Source organism: Heterodontus francisci, chromosome 10, assembly GCF_036365525.1.
Source record: "Heterodontus francisci isolate sHetFra1 chromosome 10, sHetFra1.hap1, whole genome shotgun sequence".
In the NCBI taxonomy this organism is placed as follows: domain Eukaryota; kingdom Metazoa; phylum Chordata; class Chondrichthyes; order Heterodontiformes; family Heterodontidae; genus Heterodontus; species Heterodontus francisci.
The window spans coordinates 125,580,310-125,599,916 of record NC_090380.1 but is presented as its reverse complement, the minus strand read 5'-3'; the positions used below and the strand labels follow the sequence as shown (position 1 = coordinate 125,599,916).

The 19,607-nt window shown below is 45.4% G+C and overlaps 1 protein-coding gene across 5 annotated transcripts in view; it reads left to right on the top strand.

The window, feature by feature from the left end:
- The window catches only part of LOC137374745 (serine/threonine-protein kinase SIK2-like), a 57,664-nt gene extending 38,471 nt beyond the window's left edge, over nt 1-19,193 (top strand). For 4 of the 5 annotated variants that reach the window (XM_068041323.1, XM_068041320.1, XM_068041324.1 and 1 more), the window contains 11 exons: nt 310-471; nt 6,527-6,651; nt 6,745-6,868; nt 7,030-7,235; nt 11,529-11,681; nt 11,946-12,059; nt 12,294-12,525; nt 15,075-15,332; nt 15,436-15,599; nt 15,709-15,791; nt 16,365-19,193. In XM_068041323.1, the coding sequence (XP_067897424.1) occupies nt 310-471; nt 6,527-6,651; nt 6,745-6,868; nt 7,030-7,235; nt 11,529-11,681; nt 11,946-12,059; nt 12,294-12,525; nt 15,075-15,332; nt 15,436-15,599; nt 15,709-15,791; nt 16,365-16,758 (2,015 nt within the window). In that variant the 3' untranslated portion in view covers nt 16,759-19,193. The remainder of the gene's footprint in view (nt 1-309; nt 472-6,526; nt 6,652-6,744; nt 6,869-7,029; nt 7,236-11,528; nt 11,682-11,945; nt 12,060-12,293; nt 12,526-15,074; nt 15,333-15,435; nt 15,600-15,708; nt 15,792-16,364) is intronic. The other variant, XM_068041321.1, reaches the window with a different exon arrangement.
- Nucleotides 19,194-19,607: the final 414 nt, after the last annotated feature.

The window sequence follows — 19,607 nt, the reverse complement described above, 5'->3', positions numbered from 1 at the left end:
AATGGGTAAGCACCTAGAGGTGGTCAGTGGTTTGTGAAGCAGCGCCTGGAGTGGCTATAAAGGCCAATTCTAGAGTGACAGACTCTTCCACAGGCACTGCAGATAAAATTGGTTGTTGGGGCTGTTACACAGTTGGCTCTCCCCTTGCGCTTCTGTCTTTTTTCCTGCCTATTGCTAAGTCTTTCGACTCGCCATCCCTTTAGCCCCGCCTTTATGGCTGTCCGCCAGCTCTGGCGATAACTGGCAAGTAACCACATCTATTGTAATCTATAGATTACCAGTAGTAATCACAGCCTTTCTAATCTATAGATTACCTGTCTACAAACGGCCCCTTGAGTGAGAGTGAGGCTCGTAGCAAGTTCTGGCAGATCCTGACAGCAGTGGAATATTGTCACAATCACCACATTGTTCACAGGGATCTGAAGAGTGAGAATCTACTCCTGGATGATAATATGAACATTAAGATTGCAGGTAAGAGTGTGTTTCTGTCAACCTCAGTGCTGCTTTGTGTCCTGTTAATGCCAGTGACTGGTGTTTTAGATGTTTCTGCGTTTCATTCTGTGGAAATTAATGAACATGTTGAACCTGTTCTCCAAAACATTTTCTTTCCCTCTGCTACATACTGTTCTGTTGTGCTCAGGTTAGGGACAAGCTCATTACTAGGTTGCACTTCCACCTGCAGTAAAGAGGAGGTGAAAGGGGCTCCAAGCTCCACTCATGGTCTTTACTTCCTTTTCTGACAACAAAGAGCCGCGGCACTAACCCTGGTAAAACGAGGCAGTCGATGGTGCGTGGGGGCAGTCGGGAATGTGGGGGTGCAGTCAAGGGTGGGTGGGGGAAGATGGGGGTGTAGGAGGTCAGTCCATGATGTAGGAGGAGCAGTCAGGGAGTGTGGGGGGCAGTCGAGGATGTGGTGTAAGAGATCCCTGCTCCCATTTACCCCTTGCTAATGGTTCTTGACTTTAGGATTTTATAAAGGACAAATTGCACAGATACAGGGTTTGACTGAACCACAAACTTGTTTATTAAAACCCTCCTAACACCCTGATACAAAGACCTCGAAACTGATTTAAAGGACACCACACAACACCTTGATTGGTTAGTCCGATTTAAATCCCTCCACAATTTAACCTCAGCTCCTACCCAAATGCACAAGTCACCACGACTTATAAGATGAACCTTTTTTGAAAAATCACAGGGAAAACCCCATGTTTCTGCCCCAAACTCACTCAATTCAAAACCCAAACCCTCCCAGGATTTGGTTGTTACACTTAACATTACTCTCAGCCCCAAATACCTTTTGGATTTGGCTGGTAACTTACAATCCTCCATGCGCTTGGTGCTTCCGGTGAGAGCCAGGTTGACAGTTCCTGACCCCCCTCCTTGATTGCAGTCCCAAACCCGTCGATCTGGTCCCTTTTATGCTGATCCTTATCGAAATATCATAAGCACACATCTGAAGCCATTCAGGTGGATGGTCAGTGCTTGGCACCTTTTAATCTCTTTCGTCTGTTATCTGCCTGGTCCAGACAGATCCATTTAGTGCTGATGTTATTTCTATGAACGATAAACAATGAACTCCACCAAGGTGAGGTATTCCAGGCTGCAGAGCTGATATACATGAAAAGGTTTCTCTCCTGTCTTGACAGGAGTGAATGCTGTGCTCTGGGGCAGGTTAGTTGTAACAATGGCCTCCCCAATTACTATGTTGGGTTACATGATGACCGTTATCCTGTGTCACTGTTATGATAATGTCCCAAATTCCGTCCTTTAATAGTATCAGTTCTGTTGTGATGTTGGAATGTTTGAAATTGACCCATTGCAATGCAGCCTGCCTCTGTGTGCCTTGTGTTGAGGTTTGGCTCTCATTCACAGTACTAGTGTCCATGGGGGTTGGCGTTCCTTCCCCATACTTCATAAAGTCCAGTTTTAGAGTCATAGAGGTACACAGCACAGAAACAGGCCCTTTAGCCCATCGTGTTTGTGCCAGCCATTAAGCACTTATATATTCTAATCCCATTTTCCATCACTTGGCACGTATGCTATGGTGTTTCAAGTGCTCATCTAAATACTACTTAAATGTTGTGAGGGTTCCTGCCCTTCAGGCAGTGTGTTCCAGATTCCAACCACCCTCTGGGTGAAAAACATTTTCCTCAAGTCCCCTCTAAACCTCCTGTCCCTTACCTTAAATCTATTCCCCCTAGTTACCCCTCTGTTAAGGGAAAAAGTTTTTTTTCCTATCAAGGCCCCTCATAATTTTGTATACCCCCCTCAGCCTTCTCTGCTCTAAGGAAAACAACCCCAGCCTATCCAGTCTCTCCTCATAGCTGAAATGCTCCAGTCCAGGTAACATCCTGATGAATCTCCTCTGCACCCTCTCCAGTGCAATCACATCCTTCTTATAGTGTGGTGCCCAGAACTGTACACAGTACTCCAGCTGTGGCCTAACTAGCATTTTATACAGCTCCATCCTAACCTCCCTGCTTTTATATTCTATGTCTCGGCTAATAAAGGCAAGTATCCCATATGCCTTCCTAACCGCCTTTTCTACCTGTGCTGCTGCCTTCAGCGATCTATGGACAAGTACACCAAGGTCCCTGTGACTCTCGGTACTTCCTAGGGTCCTACCATCCATTGTATATTCCCTTGCCTTGTTAGTCCTCCCAAAATGCACCACCTCACACTTCTCAGGATTAACTTACATTTGCCACTGCTCCGCCCATCTTACCAGCCCATCTATATCGCCCTGTAATCTAAGGCTTTCCTCACTATTTACAGCACTACCAATTTTAGTGTCATCTGCAAACTTACTGATCATACCTCCTATATTCACGTTTAAATCATTAATGTACACTACAAACAGCAAGGGTCCCAGCACCGATCCCTGTGGTACACCACTGGTCACATGTTTCCAATCGCAAAAACAACCCTCGACCATCACCCTCTGCCTCCTGCCATTAAGTCAATTTTGGATCCAATTTGCCAAATTGCCCTGGATCCCATGGGCTCTTACCACCTCAACCAATCTCCCATGCGGGACGTTATCAAAAGTCTTACTGAAGTCCATGTAGACTACATCAACTGCTTTACCCTCATCTACACATCTAGTCACCACCTTGAAAAATTCAATCATGTTAGTTAGACACGACCTCCCCCTGACAAAGCCATGCTAACTATCCCTGATTAATCCCTGCCTCTCCAAGTGGAGATTAATCCTATCCCTCAGAATCGTTTCCAATAGTTTCCCAACCACTGATGTTAGACTCACTGGCCTGTAATTACCTGGTTTATCCCTGCTACCCTTCTTGAATAATGGTAGCGCATTCGCTGTCCTCCAGTCCTCTGGTACTTCTCCTGTGGCCAGAGAGGATTTGAAAATTTGTGTCAGAGCCCCTGCTATCTCCTCCCATGCCTCACATAACAGCCTGGGATACATCTCATCTGGGCCTGGGGATTTATCCACATTTGAGCCTGCTAATGCAGCTAATACTTCCTCCCTTTCAATGTTAATATGTTCAAGTATATCACGTTCCCCCTCCCTGATCTCCACACCTACATCGTCCTTCTCCATAGTGAACACAGATGAAAAGTAATCATCTAAAACCTCGCATATGTCCTCTGGCTCCACACACAGATTGCCACTTTGGTCCCTAATGGGCCCTAATCTTTCCCTTGTTATCCTCTTGCCTTTAATATACTTATAAAACGCCTTTGGATTTTCCTTTATCTTTCCCGCCAATGTTTTTTCATGTCCCTTCTTCGCTCTCCTAATTACTTTTTTAAGTACCCCCCCTACACTTTCTATACTCCTCTAATGCCTCCACTGTTTTCAGTACTCCAAATCTGCCATAAGCCTCCTTTTTGTTCCTGATCCAATCCTCTATATCCCTTGACATCCAGGGTTCCCTGGACATGTTGGTCATACCCTTCACCTTTATGGGAACATTTTGGCCCTGAACTCCCACTATTTCCTCTTTGAATGACTCCCACTGGTCTGATGTAGACTTTCCTACAAGTAGCTGCTCCCAGTTCACCTTGGCCAGATCCTGTTTTATTATGCTGAAATCGACCTTCCCACAATTCAGTACCTTTATTTCCGGTCAAATAAAAGCAAAATACTGCAGATGCTGGAAATCTGAAATAAAAACAAGAAGTGCTGGAAATGCTCAGCAGGTCTGGCAGCATCAGTGGAGAGAGAAACAGAGTTAATATTTCAGGCCAGTGACCCTTCTTCAGAACTAGCTGATATTAGAAATGTGAAAGGTTATAAGCAAGTAAAGCGGGGTGGGGCAAGAGATAACAAAGGAGGTGTAGATAGGACAAGGTCACAGAGAATAACCGACCAGAAGGGCATGAAGCAAAGGCAAACAATATGTTAATGGTGTGTTGAAAGACAAAGCATTAGTACAGAGAGGGTGTTAAAAGACTGAAAATTGAACAGCCGTAAGCACAATATGAATAGGATGGGAATAGAGGGATATGGGCCCCGGAAGTGCAGAAGGTGTTAGTTTAGGCAGGCATCAAGATCGGCGCAGGCTTGGAGGGCCGAATGGCCTGTTCCTGTGCTGTACTGTTCTTTGTTCACAAACATGAAAAAAAACAGTGGGTAAGCAAACTGAACAAACGAAAATAAAATAAACACAAAAAAAAATTTTTTCAAGGGGAAAAAAGAAAAAATAACTAAAAATAAAAGTAAAATGGGGGGCCCATCATGCTCTGAAATTATTGAACTCAATGTTCAGTCCGGCAGGCTGTAGTGTGCCTAATCGGTAAATGAGATGCTGTTATTCAAGCTTGCGTTGATGTTCGCTGGAACACTGCAGCAAGCCCAGGACAGAGATGTGAGCATGAGAGCAGGGGGGAGTGTTGAAATGGCAAGCAACCGGAAGCTTGGGGTCCTGCTTTCGGACTGAGCGGAGGAATACAGTACCTACATTGAAAGAAGTACAAGTAAATCGCTGCTTCACCTGAAAGGAGTGTTTGGGGCCTGGAATAGTGAGGAGAGAGGATGTAAATGGGCAGGTATTACACCTCCTGCAATTGCAGGGAAAGGTGCCGTGGGAAGGGGACGAGGTGGTGGGGGTAATAGAGGAGTGGACCAGGGTGTCACGGAGGGAACGATCCCTTCGGAATGCTGACAGGGGAAGGGAGGGGAAGATGCGTTTGGTAGTGGCATCACGCTGGAGGTGACGGAAATGGCAGAGGATGATCCTTTGGATATGGAGGCTGATGGGGTGGAAAATGAGGACAAGGGGAACCCTGTCATGGTTCTGGGTGGGAGGGGAAGGGGTGAGGGTAGAGGTGCGGGAAATGGGCCAGACACGGTTGAGGGCCCTGTCAACCACAGTGGGGGGGAATCCTCGGTTGAAGAAAAAGGAGGTCATATCAGAAGCGCTGTCATGGAAGGTAGCATCATCAGAGCAGATGCGTCGGAGACGGAGAAACTGGGAGAATGGAATGGAGTCCTTACAGGAGGTAGGGTGTGAAGAAGTGTAGTCGAGGTAAATGTGGGAGTCAGTGGGCTTATAATGAATATTAGTAGACAGCCTATCCCCGGAGATGGAGACAGAGAAGTCGAGGAAGGGAAGGGAAGGGTCGGAGATGGACCATGTGAAGGTGAGAGAAGGGTGGAAATTAGAAGCAAAGCTGATAAAGTTTTCTAGTTCCGGGCGGGAGCAGAAAACCGATAGAGTCATCAATGGACCGGAAAAAGAGTTGAGTAGGAATGGAACAAGGAATGTTCGACATATCCCACAAAAAGACAGGCATAACTAGGACCCATGTGGGTACCCAGAGCAACACCTTTTACAGTCAGTCCATGGTGTGGGGAACAGTCAAGGGTGCATGGGGGACAGTCAAGGATATAGATCACTCCATGCCTCAACTCCTGTATTTACAACAACAGCTTCCAGTTGCATCGAGTCTTTCATATAAAAGAATATTGGAGTACTTTATGGAAGAGGTAGCGCTAAGTAGGGAGTGAAAGAATTTGGGTTTTTGGAATGTTGGTATGCTGAAACTGAAGGCACGATGATCGGTAAAGGATCTTTTGCAGCCCATGAAGTTAAATTGTGCTTTGTATAAGTTCTGAATGATGCTCCTGAGACACAGGTTGTTTTTCTTCAGGTTTGCACTTGCTGCTGTTCAATATTCAGTATATTCACACCTAATCTGTACTAATGCTTTGTCTTTCAACACACCATTAACATATTGTTTGCCTTTGCTCCGTGACCTTTTGGTCAGCTATGTGGCCTGGTCCAATCTGCACCTTCTCCTTTGTTATCTCTTGCCCCACCCCCACCTCACTTGTTTATAATCTGTGACTTTTCTAATATTTGTCAGTTCCGAAGAAGGGTCACTGACCCGAAACGTTAACTCTGCTTCTCTTTCCACAGATGCTGCCAGACCTGCTGAGTGATTCCAGCATTTCTTGTTTTTGTTTCAGATTTCCAGCATCCGCAGTATTTTGCTTTTATTATTGCAGGATTTAATATGTTGGGTGTGTAACCTGCCTCTTCTTTCACAGATTTTGGTTTTGGAAATTTTTATAAGCACGGTGAGCCATTATCCACGTGGTGTGGAAGCCCACCCTATGCAGCACCAGAGGTCTTTGAAGGGAAAGAATATGAAGGTCCCCATGTTGATATCTGGGTACGTAAAGCAAAAGAAGCTTGCTAACAGACTTGGGACATTGTTGATTCTGGTGCAGGTGAAGAAATGACAAATGTCCTTTTGTTCCAACAGAGTTTGGGAGTGGTCCTGTATGTTCTGGTTTGTGGATCCCTGCCATTTGATGGGCCAACATTACCAGTTCTGAGGCAGAGGGTGATAGAGGGCCGTTTCCGAATCCCATTCTTCTTATCTGAAGGTACATTTAGTCTCCGCACACTTATCATTTCTAGGCAGTACCTTTTAGATTAATTTTTTAACATTCCTCAGATTAATTTGACCAGAAGCCACTCCTGTAATGTGAAGTTTATGTGCAGTTTGAGCTTAATCCTGACTAAAATTGGTTATTTGCTCTAACAGACTGTGAAAGTTTAATTCGGCGGATGTTAATAGTGGATCCTCTGAAGCGGATTACAGTCTCACAGATTAAGCAACACTGCTGGATATTGGCACAGGAACCACTGACCTATTCCCTCAAAGACTACAACTCAAACCTCGGCAATTACAATCAGCAGGTCCTCAGCCTCATGCACAGCCTTGGCATCGACAGACAGAAGACTGTTGAGGTAAACATAGGAATTTAGGAGCAGGAGAAGCCATTCAGCCCTTTGAACCTGCAGCACCATTCAATTAGATCATGGCTGATCATTTACCTCAATGCCACTTTCCCGCATTATCCCCATATCCCATGATGTCATTAGTATTTAGATATCTGTCGATTTCTGTCTTGAACATGCTCAATGATTGAACTTCCACAGCCTTCGGGTAGAGAATTAAAAAGATTCATCACCCTCTGAGTAAAGCAGCTTGTGTGATACCAGGAGCTTGAGCCAATGCTGGGGAGTGAGGGGATGTTTAGGGCAGTAATGTGCTGTATGTTTACACCAGGGTTGTCCAATGTTTTCACATGGGAGGGCCACATTACAATTTTTGTCTTACATGGGTGGCCGGTGAGACAATTTCGGAAAGATAAAGGCATTAAAAATGTATCTTACTGTTAATCATATAAACAACAAATGTGCAATTTTGTGAAGAAGCTTTAAATGAGAGGATTAATTTAGTGACTTACTTTCTCATCACGAAGTTGGACACTGATTTAGTGAGATATCTGGCATTTTCTTGCTTGCACAAGTAGTCAATGTTTGCCCGCACTACTCTTATAGCGATGTGGAGTATTCCTGATAGATATCCATTTGTCAGGAGTGTCCTTGGGGATCCTGCCATCTTCCATGCGGCTCACATGGCCAAGCCATCTCAAGCGCCGCTGGCTCAGTAGGGTGTATCTAGTAATGATCACATAATCTGTTTTGAATGATGTTGGTCAAGCGACGAATATTGGCTTCAGATCAGGGAGATGCATCTGAGGATCAAGAAGGACAAGAGCAGCAGATGCATGGGAACATCACCACCTGCAAGTTCCTGTCCAAGTCACTCACCATCCTGACTTGGAACTCTGGCGCTGTTCCTTCACTGTCGCTGGGTCAAAATCCTGGAACTCCCTTCCTAACAGCACTGTGGGTGAACCTACCTCACATGGACTGCAGCAGTTCAAGAAGGCAGCTCACCACCACCTTCTCAATTCGGGATGGGCAATAAATGCTGACCTGGCCAGTGATACCCACATCCTGTGAACAAATTTAAAAAAAGATACTGGGAGAAGTAAGGGTGAAATTTGCGGAGGCACTAGCCATAATTTTCCAATCCTTCTTAGACACAGGAATGGTACCAGTAGACTGGAGAATTGCAAATTTTACACCCTTGTTCAAAAATGTCTGTAAGGACAAGCTCAGCAACTACAGGCCAGTCAGCTTAACCTTGGTGGTGAGAAAGCTTTTATAAAGGATACTTCTGGACAAAATTAACAGTTATTTGGACAAATGTGGATTAATTAAGGAAAGCCTGCACGAACTTGTTAAGGGCAAACCGTGTTTAACTAGCTTAGGGTCATAGAGTCATTTACAACTCAGAAGGAGGCCATTCAGCTCATTGAGTCCATGCCAGCTCTCCACAAAGCTTTTCTGTCAGTCCCCTGCTCACTCCCCGTAGCTCTGTTTTTCCTTGTTTAAGCTATCTAAGCCTGTTATAATCTTATACATTTCTATTAAATTTCCCCTCTATCTCCTTTGTTCTAAGGAGAACAAACACAGCTTTTCCAACCTAACCTTATAACTAAAATCCCCCATCCCTGAAATCATTCTGGTAAATCTCCTCTGTACCTTGTCAAGGATCCTCACATCCTCCTAAAGTGTGGTGAACCAAGACACAATACTCTAGTTGGGGCCTAACCAGAGCTTTATAAAGGTTCAGCATAACTTCACTGCTTTTGTACTCAATGCCTCTGTTTATGAAGCCCGAGATCTCTCTCTCTGCCCCCTCTCTTTCTCTCTCTGCCCTCTCTCTCTCTCTCTCTCTCTCTCTCTGCCCCCTCTCTTTCTCTCTCTCTGTCTCCTCTCTGTCTCAGTCCCCCCCTTCTCTGTCTCAGTCCCCCCCTTCTCTGTCTCAGTCCCCCCCTTCTCTGTCTCAGTCCCCCCCTTCTCTGTCTCAGTCCCCCCCCCCCCCCCGCTCTCTGTCTCAGTCCCCCCCCCCCACTCTCTGTCTCGCTCTCTCTCTCAGTCCCCCCCCCCCCACTCTCTGTCTCAGTCCCCCCCCCCCCACTCTCTGTCTCAGTCCCCCCCCCCCCCGCTCTCTCTCTCGCTCTCTCTCTCTCGCTCTCTCTCTCTCGCGCTCTCTCTCTCGCGCTCTCTCTCTCGCGCTCTCTCTCTCGCGCTCTCTCTCTCCTCGCGCTCTCTCTCTCTCGCGCTCTCTCTCTCTCGCGCTCTCTCTCTCTCGCGCTCTCTCTCTCTCGCGCTCTCTCTCTCTCGCGCTCTCTCTCTCTCGCGCTCTCTCTCTCTCGCGCTCTCTCTCTCTCTCGCGCTCTCTCTCTCTCGCGCTCTCTCTCTCTCTCTCGCGCTCTCTCTCTCTCTCTCGCGCTCTCTCTCTCTCTCTCGCGCTCTCTCTCTCTCTCTCTCGCGCTCTCTCTCTCTCTCTCGCGCTCTCTCTCTCTCTCTCGCGCTCTCTCTCTCTCTCTCTCGCGCTCTCTCTCTCTCTCTCGCGCTCTCTCTCTCTCTCTCGCGCTCTCTCTCTCTCTCTCTCGCTCTCTCTCTCTCTCTCTCTCGCGCTCTCTCTCTCTCTCTCGCGCTCTCTCTCTCTCTCTCGCGCTCTCTCTCTCTCTCTCGCGCTCTCTCTCTCTCTCTCTAGCGCTCTCTCTCTCTCTCTCGCGCTCTCTCTCTCTCTCAGCGCTCTCTCTCTCTCTCGCGCTCTCTCTCTCTCTCGCAGCTCTCTCTCTCTCTCGCGCTCTCTCTCTCTCTCCGCGCTCTCTCTCTCTCTCTCGCGCTCTCTCTCTCTCTCGCGCTCTCTCTCTCTCTCTCGCGCTCTCTCTCTCTCTCGCGGCTCTCTCTCTCTCTCGCGCTCTCTCTCTCTCTCGCGCTCTCTCTCTCTCTCGCGCTCTCTCTCTCTCTCGCGCTCTCTCTCTCTCTCGCGCTCTCTCTCTCTCTCTCGCGCTCTCTCTCTCTCTCTCGCGCTCTCTCTCTCTCTCGCGCTCTCTCTCTCTCTCGCGCTCTCTCTCTCTCTCGCGCTCTCTCTCTCTCGCGCTCTCTCTCTCTCGCGCTCTCTCTCTCTCGCGCTCTGACAGTTGCAGGGAGCGGGGGCGCTCAGCACGGCAGCTTTTGTGGTTGGTCAGTTTTTTTTTAAATCACACTGTCAGTTTCACAGCTGACAGGTGTTCACATCGGGAACAGCAGTTTCTGAACTTTGGACAGATTTGGCGTTTTCTGACAGGCTTGAAATAAAAGTCGGAACATGCCAGACACCCCAAACCTGTGCAAAGTTCAGAAACCGCTGTTCCCATTGTCAGCACTTGTTAGCTGTGAAACCGACTTGCGATTTTTAAAAAATGCTGGTCTGAAAGAAGAAGACAATGGAATATTTCTCATCTCGGAAATCCGTCTATGGGCCAGATGGAAACCTTTGGCGATCCAGATGCTGGCCGGTGTGCTGTATGGTGGACAACCCTGGTTTACACCTATGTCACAAAGTGGAAGTTGTAGAAAATTGAAAACCATTGCCTTTAATGTTAAATTTCAAATTAGAAGTAATTTATTAAAGATAATGTTCCATAATTAAAATTATTTTTAAAATGCTGGGTTGGTTTGGCGTCCTTCCATCTATGAAAGCTGATGGACACTCAACAAACAATCCATTTAACTGGGGTGTCTTCTCTTGGTGCACCTTTGCTGATGGCTGTGAAGGACAATCCTCGAGAGGCAGGTTCTGCCACAAGTGCCACATGTGAAGCTGCCATGTGACGCTGTGAGTTTTTGCTTTTGACGTTGGCGCCTGTTACTAAGCTGCTGTAGCAACTGTGCACACCAGTCCACGGGATGTGTCTCCATTTCCCTCTTTCACCAACTAGTGACTCCAGGTGCTATAGTCAACATTTAGGCCCTTCATGTTACGCTTGCAAGCATCCTTGAAGCCGAACTTTGGGCGCCCAGCTACCTCACCATCCGAGAACTCCTTTGGTCTTCCATTCTGTGGACATGTCCGATCCACTGAAACTGCCTCTGTTTGATTAGTGCCAACACACTTGGGAGCTTTGATGTTAAATATCAAAGTAGAAGTAATTTATTAAAAAATAACTTTCCATAATTAAAATTATTTTTTAAATATTGGAATGTATAGTTATGGAATTGACTGGATGTGACTTGAGCACATGTAGTTATAATACCAAATATCTTGTGTTGTCTGGTTTCATGCTGCTGATAGATGCTATAATTTTAGATCCTTATGTTACTTCATTCAATGGAATTTTTATTTTGCAGTCATTGCAGAACAGCAGTTACAACCATTTTTCTGCAATCTACTACCTTCTTCTCGAACGAGTTAAAGAGTACAAAAGTAACCAAGCAGTAAACTGTCAGAGCTCAGCACAATATCAAGTGCCCGGATCGGCCACCGGACACGTACAAACAGGGGTGAGTAATGAATGGTTGCTGTGTTAAGTGGAGTTTAATGGAACCTGCAGTGCATTTCTGGGGAGGTTCTAGTGACTTTATTTTCTAAAGTGTAAAGTAATATTAACATCAAGGAACAAGTGACGATCAGAAATGCTGATTGACTAGTGTGAGCTTCACACTTGGGCCCTGTGATAATCTCTCTATACTTGTTTCATTCAGGGTTGCCTTGCATCCTCCATCTGGTCACTGCATTTCTTATTTTTATGATTTACTGGCTTTTAGGTGTCTCGAGAGGCTTTTGCTGTGGAATTGATGACTCCTTGTGTACAAATTGGACCCCAATCCACTCCCATGCTTCACAGTGACTTGGAATGTGACCTTGCCTGTTCTTTGCAGGTTAGTCCAAGAATGCATTTAAAGGGAGGGATGGTTTATATTTGCTTTATACAGTAGTTTAACATTGTTAAATATCTGAGAATAATAAACTACATTTAAAATAAAATTGATGTAGCTGCTGAACTCTGGAAAATCTCTTGCTCCACTTTGCATTTTTTTTAAGATTGTATGAAATAACTTATTTCACAAGCGAAACCACTAAACTTCCTTTCATTTTCCATTTATTGATTTAAGCAGCCAGTCCTTCCCCCAGTGGATGCATCAGTCGATGTTCTGATCAGGAATCGATCAGTGTCTCGCAGCAACTTACTAGAAAGTGCTGTCAATGGAGAAGTGAGACAGGAGAAGGACCTGGAGGAACATGTGATGGAGAAAGTCCAGAACTCTTTGCACATTGTAAGCAGTGCAATCCGGCGACACACAGTGGCTGAAGTTTCTACACACTTCAGCAACCACACTGCACCCTGTAAGTTTTTGTCAATTTCTCAGTTGCTATAAAGTGGAGATTTGGGAAGGGTTTGTCTGTTCATTAGGGTCTCTCAGTAAAGCAGTATTTTGAGGGAGTTCCAAAGTCTGGAAGCACTATCTGGGAGTTCTGAGGTTCTAAGAACTCTGGAGAGAGGTCCTGATTTCTGGGAGCATTGAGGAGAGTGTGCCAGGGTTTTAGAGAGTTGTGGATTGCTGGGGCATCGGGTAGCACAGAGAATGCAGTCCAGGCTTTGTCAGTACTGAGTCTGAGGTCCAACTGGATGAAGAGGGTTTGTTGTTGTCAGTTTGTTAATATTGGGCTTACTGGAAGGGAACATGCTTGAGAAGGGAAACGGAATTCAAAACTACCATTGTTCCCTTTAAAGCCATCAGATTCCCACCATTCGGTCTCGGACCGAATCTGTCTTGTCTCTTTTACATCCTCTGGTATTCATGCCCCACTGATCCCTTCATCAGCTGCTTGCTGTCTTTACTTCTTGGCATTAAACATTTAATGAATTTTCTGTTTTATAACATTAAAAGAAATTTGCAGCATGGAGTTCCAGCTCCCTGTGAGAGCCTGTGACAACAGGCGGAGCTTTCCAGCTCCCTGTGAGAGCCTGTGACAACAGGCGGAGCGTTCCGGCTCCCTGTGTGAGCCTGTGACAACAGGCGGAGCGTTCCGGCTCCCTGTGTGAGCCTGTGACAACAGGCGGAGCTTTCCAGCTCCCTGTGAGAGCCTGTGACAACAGGCGGAGCGTTCCGGCTCCCTGTGTGAGCCTGTGACAACCGAACTGTACAGTTAATAAGCTTTGCCCAATTATATGGTTGTTAATGAGCAAACGAAAAGCATCTAAAAGCAGAAATATCAGTTGTAGGCCAGGCTAAGGTCTTCAAGATTTAATGAAATTTTAAGGTAAGCCACAATGTAGTGAGTATATTTAATTACCTGTGGAAGAAATATGTAATTTTGTACAGCATCTTACTCCTGGTAACCATGCTTAAATCTCTGCAGCACCGGGGCTGCTCAGAGTCACTGGCTGGGAGTGGGTGGTGGAGTGATTCTTGGGGAGAGTTGCTGAGATTCTCTGCTGTTTATCTCTGGGTTTTTACAGAATTCACTGTTTCTTGACATTTATCATCCACTTTGCTGTGATGGTCAGTTTGACGGATGCCTGGTTATGGGCAGGTGGGGGGAATTGTTTGGGGTGTCCAGGGAACGGGGTAGTGGGTAAGGGTGGTTTCTGGAGTAACCATGCACACATTTCAGCGGCTTCGGATTCAGCCCACAGCCAGTCCCCCAGAGTTTGAGCACGGCTCTTATCTCCCAGTTTGGCATGGAAATGTCTAATGATCTCTTTCCCCCAATTCCCCCACATACAGCGTCCCCTGCACGCACATGAGTACAGTAAGGTACAACAACTGGCTGAATCACTTGTCCCCCGGCACTTGCACACACAGTGACGCACACATAGCAACACACGTGCAGGTAGCCACATGTGCACATAGTGACACACACATGTAGCGACAGACACACAGTAGCACACATTGATGCGCACAGCGACACATGCATGTAGCAACGTGCACATAGCGACGTGTAGCGAGAGACACGCACAGTGCGGGCACACAGTGACGCGCACAGCGACATATGCAAGTGCACAGTGACACGTGTGAGCATGTACAAGCAGATGCATGCATGTGCACAGCGACATAAGCATGTGCACAGCAATACATGCATGCAGTGACGCATGTACACGACACACACCGACAGTCTGTGAATCACTCGTTCCCTCAAACTTCTTAAGTTTTCTCACCAACTGTTAAAATATTAAATGCGACCAAAAAGTTTGAAAACAAGAAGGACAGTTTGTGGTCAGGAAGTTTTATGTGGACAAGATTTTTAATCATAAATTTCACCACTTTTCTGTTGACTTGTGAAATTTGCATAAAATATCAGGTGAGCTCAGTGTTATAGAGTCATAGTCATTACGGCACAGAAGGAGGCCATTCGGCCATCGAGTCCATGCCAGCTCTCTGTAGAGCCATGCAGTCAGTCCCACTCCCACACTCTATCCTCGTAGCCCTGCAAGTTTATTTCCCTCAAGTGCCCATCCAATTTCTTTTTGAAATCATTCATCATCTCCACTTCCACCATCCTCGTAGGCAGCTGCCTACAAATGAGTTCTTCCTCACATCCCCCCCCTGCATCTCTTGTCCAAAACCTTAAATCTGTGTCCCCTAGTCCTTGTGCAATTAGCTAATGGGAATAGCTTTTCTTTGTTTACCATGTCTAAATCTGTCATAATCTTGTACACCTCTATCAAATCTCCCCGCAATCTCCTTTGCTCCAAGGAGATTGTGCTGTGACAATGTGATTCATTTTATATTTCAAAAGTCGTGACTATGTAGAAATGTGGGTTTTGGATGCGTGTGACTGGGCTTGTTACTTGGGGCAGCAGTGGTGTTAACACGGAGACACTGCAGTTGAAGACCTCGAGGCATCACTGCAAAGGGTAGCAGCATTGACATAGTTTCCACTTTCCATAGGTATTGTCGTCTCCTCACAGGCCAGCATACCAGAGGGTGCATGTTCTGAAAGCTGCCTAATGTCCTCATCCAATGATGGATTCCATTCCACAAAGAGCCCTAGCCTTACAGACAAGGTGATGACCCCAGCTTTTGTGTACACCACCTCTGCAACTCCGATACTGCAGGCACAGGAAAATGGAGCTGGGATCAGTGACACTCAGCTCCCAGTCACTTTCCAGGAAGGACGTAGAGCCTCTGACACCTCAATAACTCCAGGTAAATCTCCAGGAAAGCTTCAGATTTGCAACTTAGCAGTTGAAACAAGAATTTAACCCTATGTATGTGGTTGGGCCGTTGCTGAGTTCTGTTGGTTTTCCAGGACTGAAGCCTTTCCGACAGCAGCTGCGTAAAAGCACCAGAGCGAAAGGATTATTTGGGCTTAACAAAATCACTGGTTTTACTCGGCATGTCTGGCGGTCTCCATCCTGCATCAGGCCACGGAATGGACCGTGCCATCAGCACCCTCCTAGCAGCCCCCAGCAGGTAAACTTCAAGCCACTTCAACAATTTTATATAATCTTTCATTTGTAACATTTTACCTTTTCAAACAGTGGTTGTGATTGTTACTGATGTAGTTGTGTTTGTGATTCAGGTTGTGAGCGTTTTGCCCACTCTCTCCATCGGGATCTCCACAGAAGGCAGAAATCTGCTGGAGGAAGTTTTACACCAACAGAGGTGAGCTCGGTTTCTGTTAAAGGTCATGGGAAACTTTCCAATTATTTAAAACCCTGAAGTAACAGGCACAGAGTTCAGTTACATAATTGTAATCAGCTAGAGGGTTGCTGCTGCACAAACAGTCTTTTATCCAAGAGATTAAAAAAATCCAGGAATCTTTGGGAATTTGGAAAAAATGCAGGAAGTGTGTAGCATTTAGTTAACGGAAACTTGATGAATGTTTTCCGGCAATAGCAGGAATTAAAATGAAACCTCAGTGACCCTGGGTTTCCACTTCTGATTGCAGTCCAGTGACTGCAGCTGGAGAGCAAGGTTTGTACCATTTTGCTGTGGACCCTGACCCCATATTACAATCCAATAGCCTGATGCTCACTGTCTAGACACACAAACTGTGTCTGTGTGGGAGGGGAGCAGGGACCTGTCAGATGCACCTCAGGGTGCTTGTGCTTTTTTGGGTTCAGTGGGGATAGGTTTTGATTCAGACTCTGAACTCTTATCAGTTTGAGAGCAATGGGCTGGGAGGGAATATAAAACATTACAAATCATCTCTCTCATTTCTAACTTTTTTTGCAGAATGCTGCAGCTGAGATATCCAAACAATCCCCAACCCAAAAGCTTTGTACAGCCCAACCCTATCAAGACTCCTGTGTTCCAGAGCAAAGTGAAAACAGCACCGCATGGTTTTAAAACTGCACCTCACCTAATACCCCCTTTCCTTCTGTCTGACTTTACACATGCAGACTCTGAGACAGTCTACAGAGCTCAGTCACAGTTGCACTGCTTAGTAGGTGTCAGTCTGTCACAACCTCCTCCCAACACCAGCCCTTTGGATTTATATCCCACATTCTCCAAATTCCTCCAACAAACTCCATTCTCATCACCAGAGCACAGCGAGGGTCTGGGAGTGGACTGTGAAATGGAAGATCTCACAGCAACACAACTTAGCAAAATTGTGCTGGTGAATTAAGCTGCTCAGCTGTGCAAACTCTGAATTCTGCAAGTTTTAAAGCAATAAAACCTTCAGTCTGTGATATTCTGGTAAATAACTGCACTTGACAAAAGTCAATCAACAATGTAGATTTGTGAAGTGTTTGTGTGTCTGGGAACTTCAGTAACCAAAGGATGATTCCACTCCCCCATTGATATTTATAAGCTGCAATCTAAAGCATAAGTCACTTTAATTATCAATTCACGCCAAAAGTAAACTCAGGTCTGTTCAAGGAAGCATCGAATATCGGGACTGTCTGTCTCTGTCCAGTCAGTAGGTGAGGATATACTGGCCAGAATTACCTCAAGCATAGAAGAGGCTGTTCTGCTGTATTGAGCCACTCAATCAGATCAACTGTATTCCAACCATGAATCTGTGTTTTCGTGAAGTGAAATTACTGAATTTCTGGACAAATTCACCTTCATCTTCTGCAGGAATCCACAGATTTTACAGCTAAACATTCTGTGAGCATCTGAAAAATCTGTCTGGCTACAAAAGAGAGAATCCTTGTACTCCTAGAATTGTTTGGCTGTGTACTGGGTTTGAAATTCCCACGATTGCATTAGATTTATCAGGAAATATATTGTTATAAAGAATCCAGAGGAGACCGGGATTCTGCTGCTCATGTGAAAGTGTTTTATATTATCCAATTAGGAATGAATCTACTTTAGGGACTGTGCAATAATCTTTTCCAATTTGTACCTGATGTAAAGAGAAATGAACAATTTTAAAGTACCTTATTTACGTGTTAGTAAAGTAATGAAATCTGATCAAAAACCACTTGTGTTTGTATAGTGATTCCTATGTCTGTTAAGCCACTATGTAGTTGCCATGATTTTTCTGTGTTTTAAAATGGTCCCAGTTACTTCCAGGTTCAGCTAGAGATTGATTTGAGCTTTTCTCAGTATTTGGCCACCCTGCATTTTAGTTGAGTTTTTTAGTTGTTGTGTACTCCTGCACTTGGAGACCAAATGCTGGGAACAGGGGGTCAGGCAGCATCTGCACTGAGAGAAGCAGAATTAATGTCAATGACCTTTCAGCAGAACTGACTTGCACATCAGTCTGGCTTCTCAACACAGTATTACAAGCAAGCCAGCACCTTCTACTGGATAAATGGAGGAGACAGCTGGATGCTTGCACATTCGCTTCAGAGAATAGAAATACAGGACTGCAGTTATAAAAGCAGAAAGTGCTGCAAATACACAGCAGTTCTGGCAACATCTGTGGAGAGAGAAACAGAGTTAACTTTTCAGGTCTGTCATCATGAAAGGTCATTAACCTGAAACATTACCTCTGTTTCTTATTATTTCTTTTTATTTCAGATTTCCAGCATCCGCAGTATTTTGCTTTTATTTTACAGGACTCCAGTCGTTAGCTGTGCTGCCTTGCCTCACTGGATTATAACTGTCAACTCTTTTGAGGCCAAAAGGGCAGTGGTTTTGTCACTGTTGGACAGATTTAAAGCATTAAACTTGTTTCTCTCAGTTTCCTAATGCCCAGAATGGGTGTTGCCTCCATCTCTGGACTGAGCTGAGCTTCTCCTGAGGGGTTCTCAGTTCCTGGAAATGGAGGGTGCTGGAGTTTTTTTAAATTTGCTTCATTGGATGTGGGCGTCGCTGGCTAGGGAGGGAGTTCCAGGATTTTGATCCAGTGACAGGGGAGGTGGCACAGTGGTATTGTCACTGGACTAGTAATCCAGAGGGTAGTGCTCTGGGGACGTGGATTTGAATCCTACCACAGCAGATGGTGAAATTTGAATTCAATTAATAAAATATGGAATTAAAAAGCTAGTCCAACGATGGCCATGAAACGATTGTCGATTGTTGTAAAAACCCATCTGGTTCACTAATGTCCTTTAGGGAAGGAAATCTGCTGTCCTTACCTGGTCTGGCCTACAGCAACGTGGTTGATAGGGATGGGTAATAAATGCTGTCCTAGGCAGTGACGTCCACATCCCACGAACAAATTTTAAAAAAGTAAAGGAACAGCAATATATTTCCTGGTCAGGATGGTGTGTGCTTGGAGGTCACTCCTGTGGCCTACAAAGAACAGAGCAGGAAAGCAGGGCACCAACAGTGAGGACTCCTTTGTCCAGCTCGGAGTCAGCTCGACCACACAAGTCTTTTGTTTTTTTAACAGTTGACTTTAACCTGCCTGTTTGACAAATCCTCATTTATTCTCATTCAAGGCCAATGGGAAGCTACACTATAGTTGAAAGTATTTGTGGGTTACTGGTTTGAATTTTAGGAAGCAGTGAAATGAATTGACTGCTTGATCCACCAGATGGTAAACATATTCTTATTGTAATAATTGCTCATTGTTGACTTTGTTGAATCGACCAATGTTTCGATGTTTCATTTTATTTATGTAATTATTTATTGATTTTAAACAAATAAAACTGGCTTTCAGGTTTATTTTGTTGCATTTGTCTGTTTAATGCCTCCAGGTCCTCAATGGGTCTTGTTACAGGGAACTACAAGCTTAGACCAGCCTCATGGCAAAGGTTGTTTCATTCCCAAGTCCCATTAATCTTGAATAAAAACAGAAAGTGTTGGAAATACTCAGCAGGTCTGGCAGCATCTGTGGAGAGAGAAGCAGAGTTAACGTTTCAGGTCTGTGACCTTTCATCAGAGCTGGCAAAGGTTAGAAATGTAATAGGTATTAAGCAAATAAAGTGGAGGTTGGGGAGGAAGGAGAACAAAAGGGAAGGTGTGTGATAAGAGGGCTGGAGAGATTAACTGACAAGGAGGTCATGGGGCAAAGGCAGAGAGAGTGTGCTAATGGTTTGGTGAAAGACGAAGCATTAGTGCAGAGAGAGTGTAAATGAC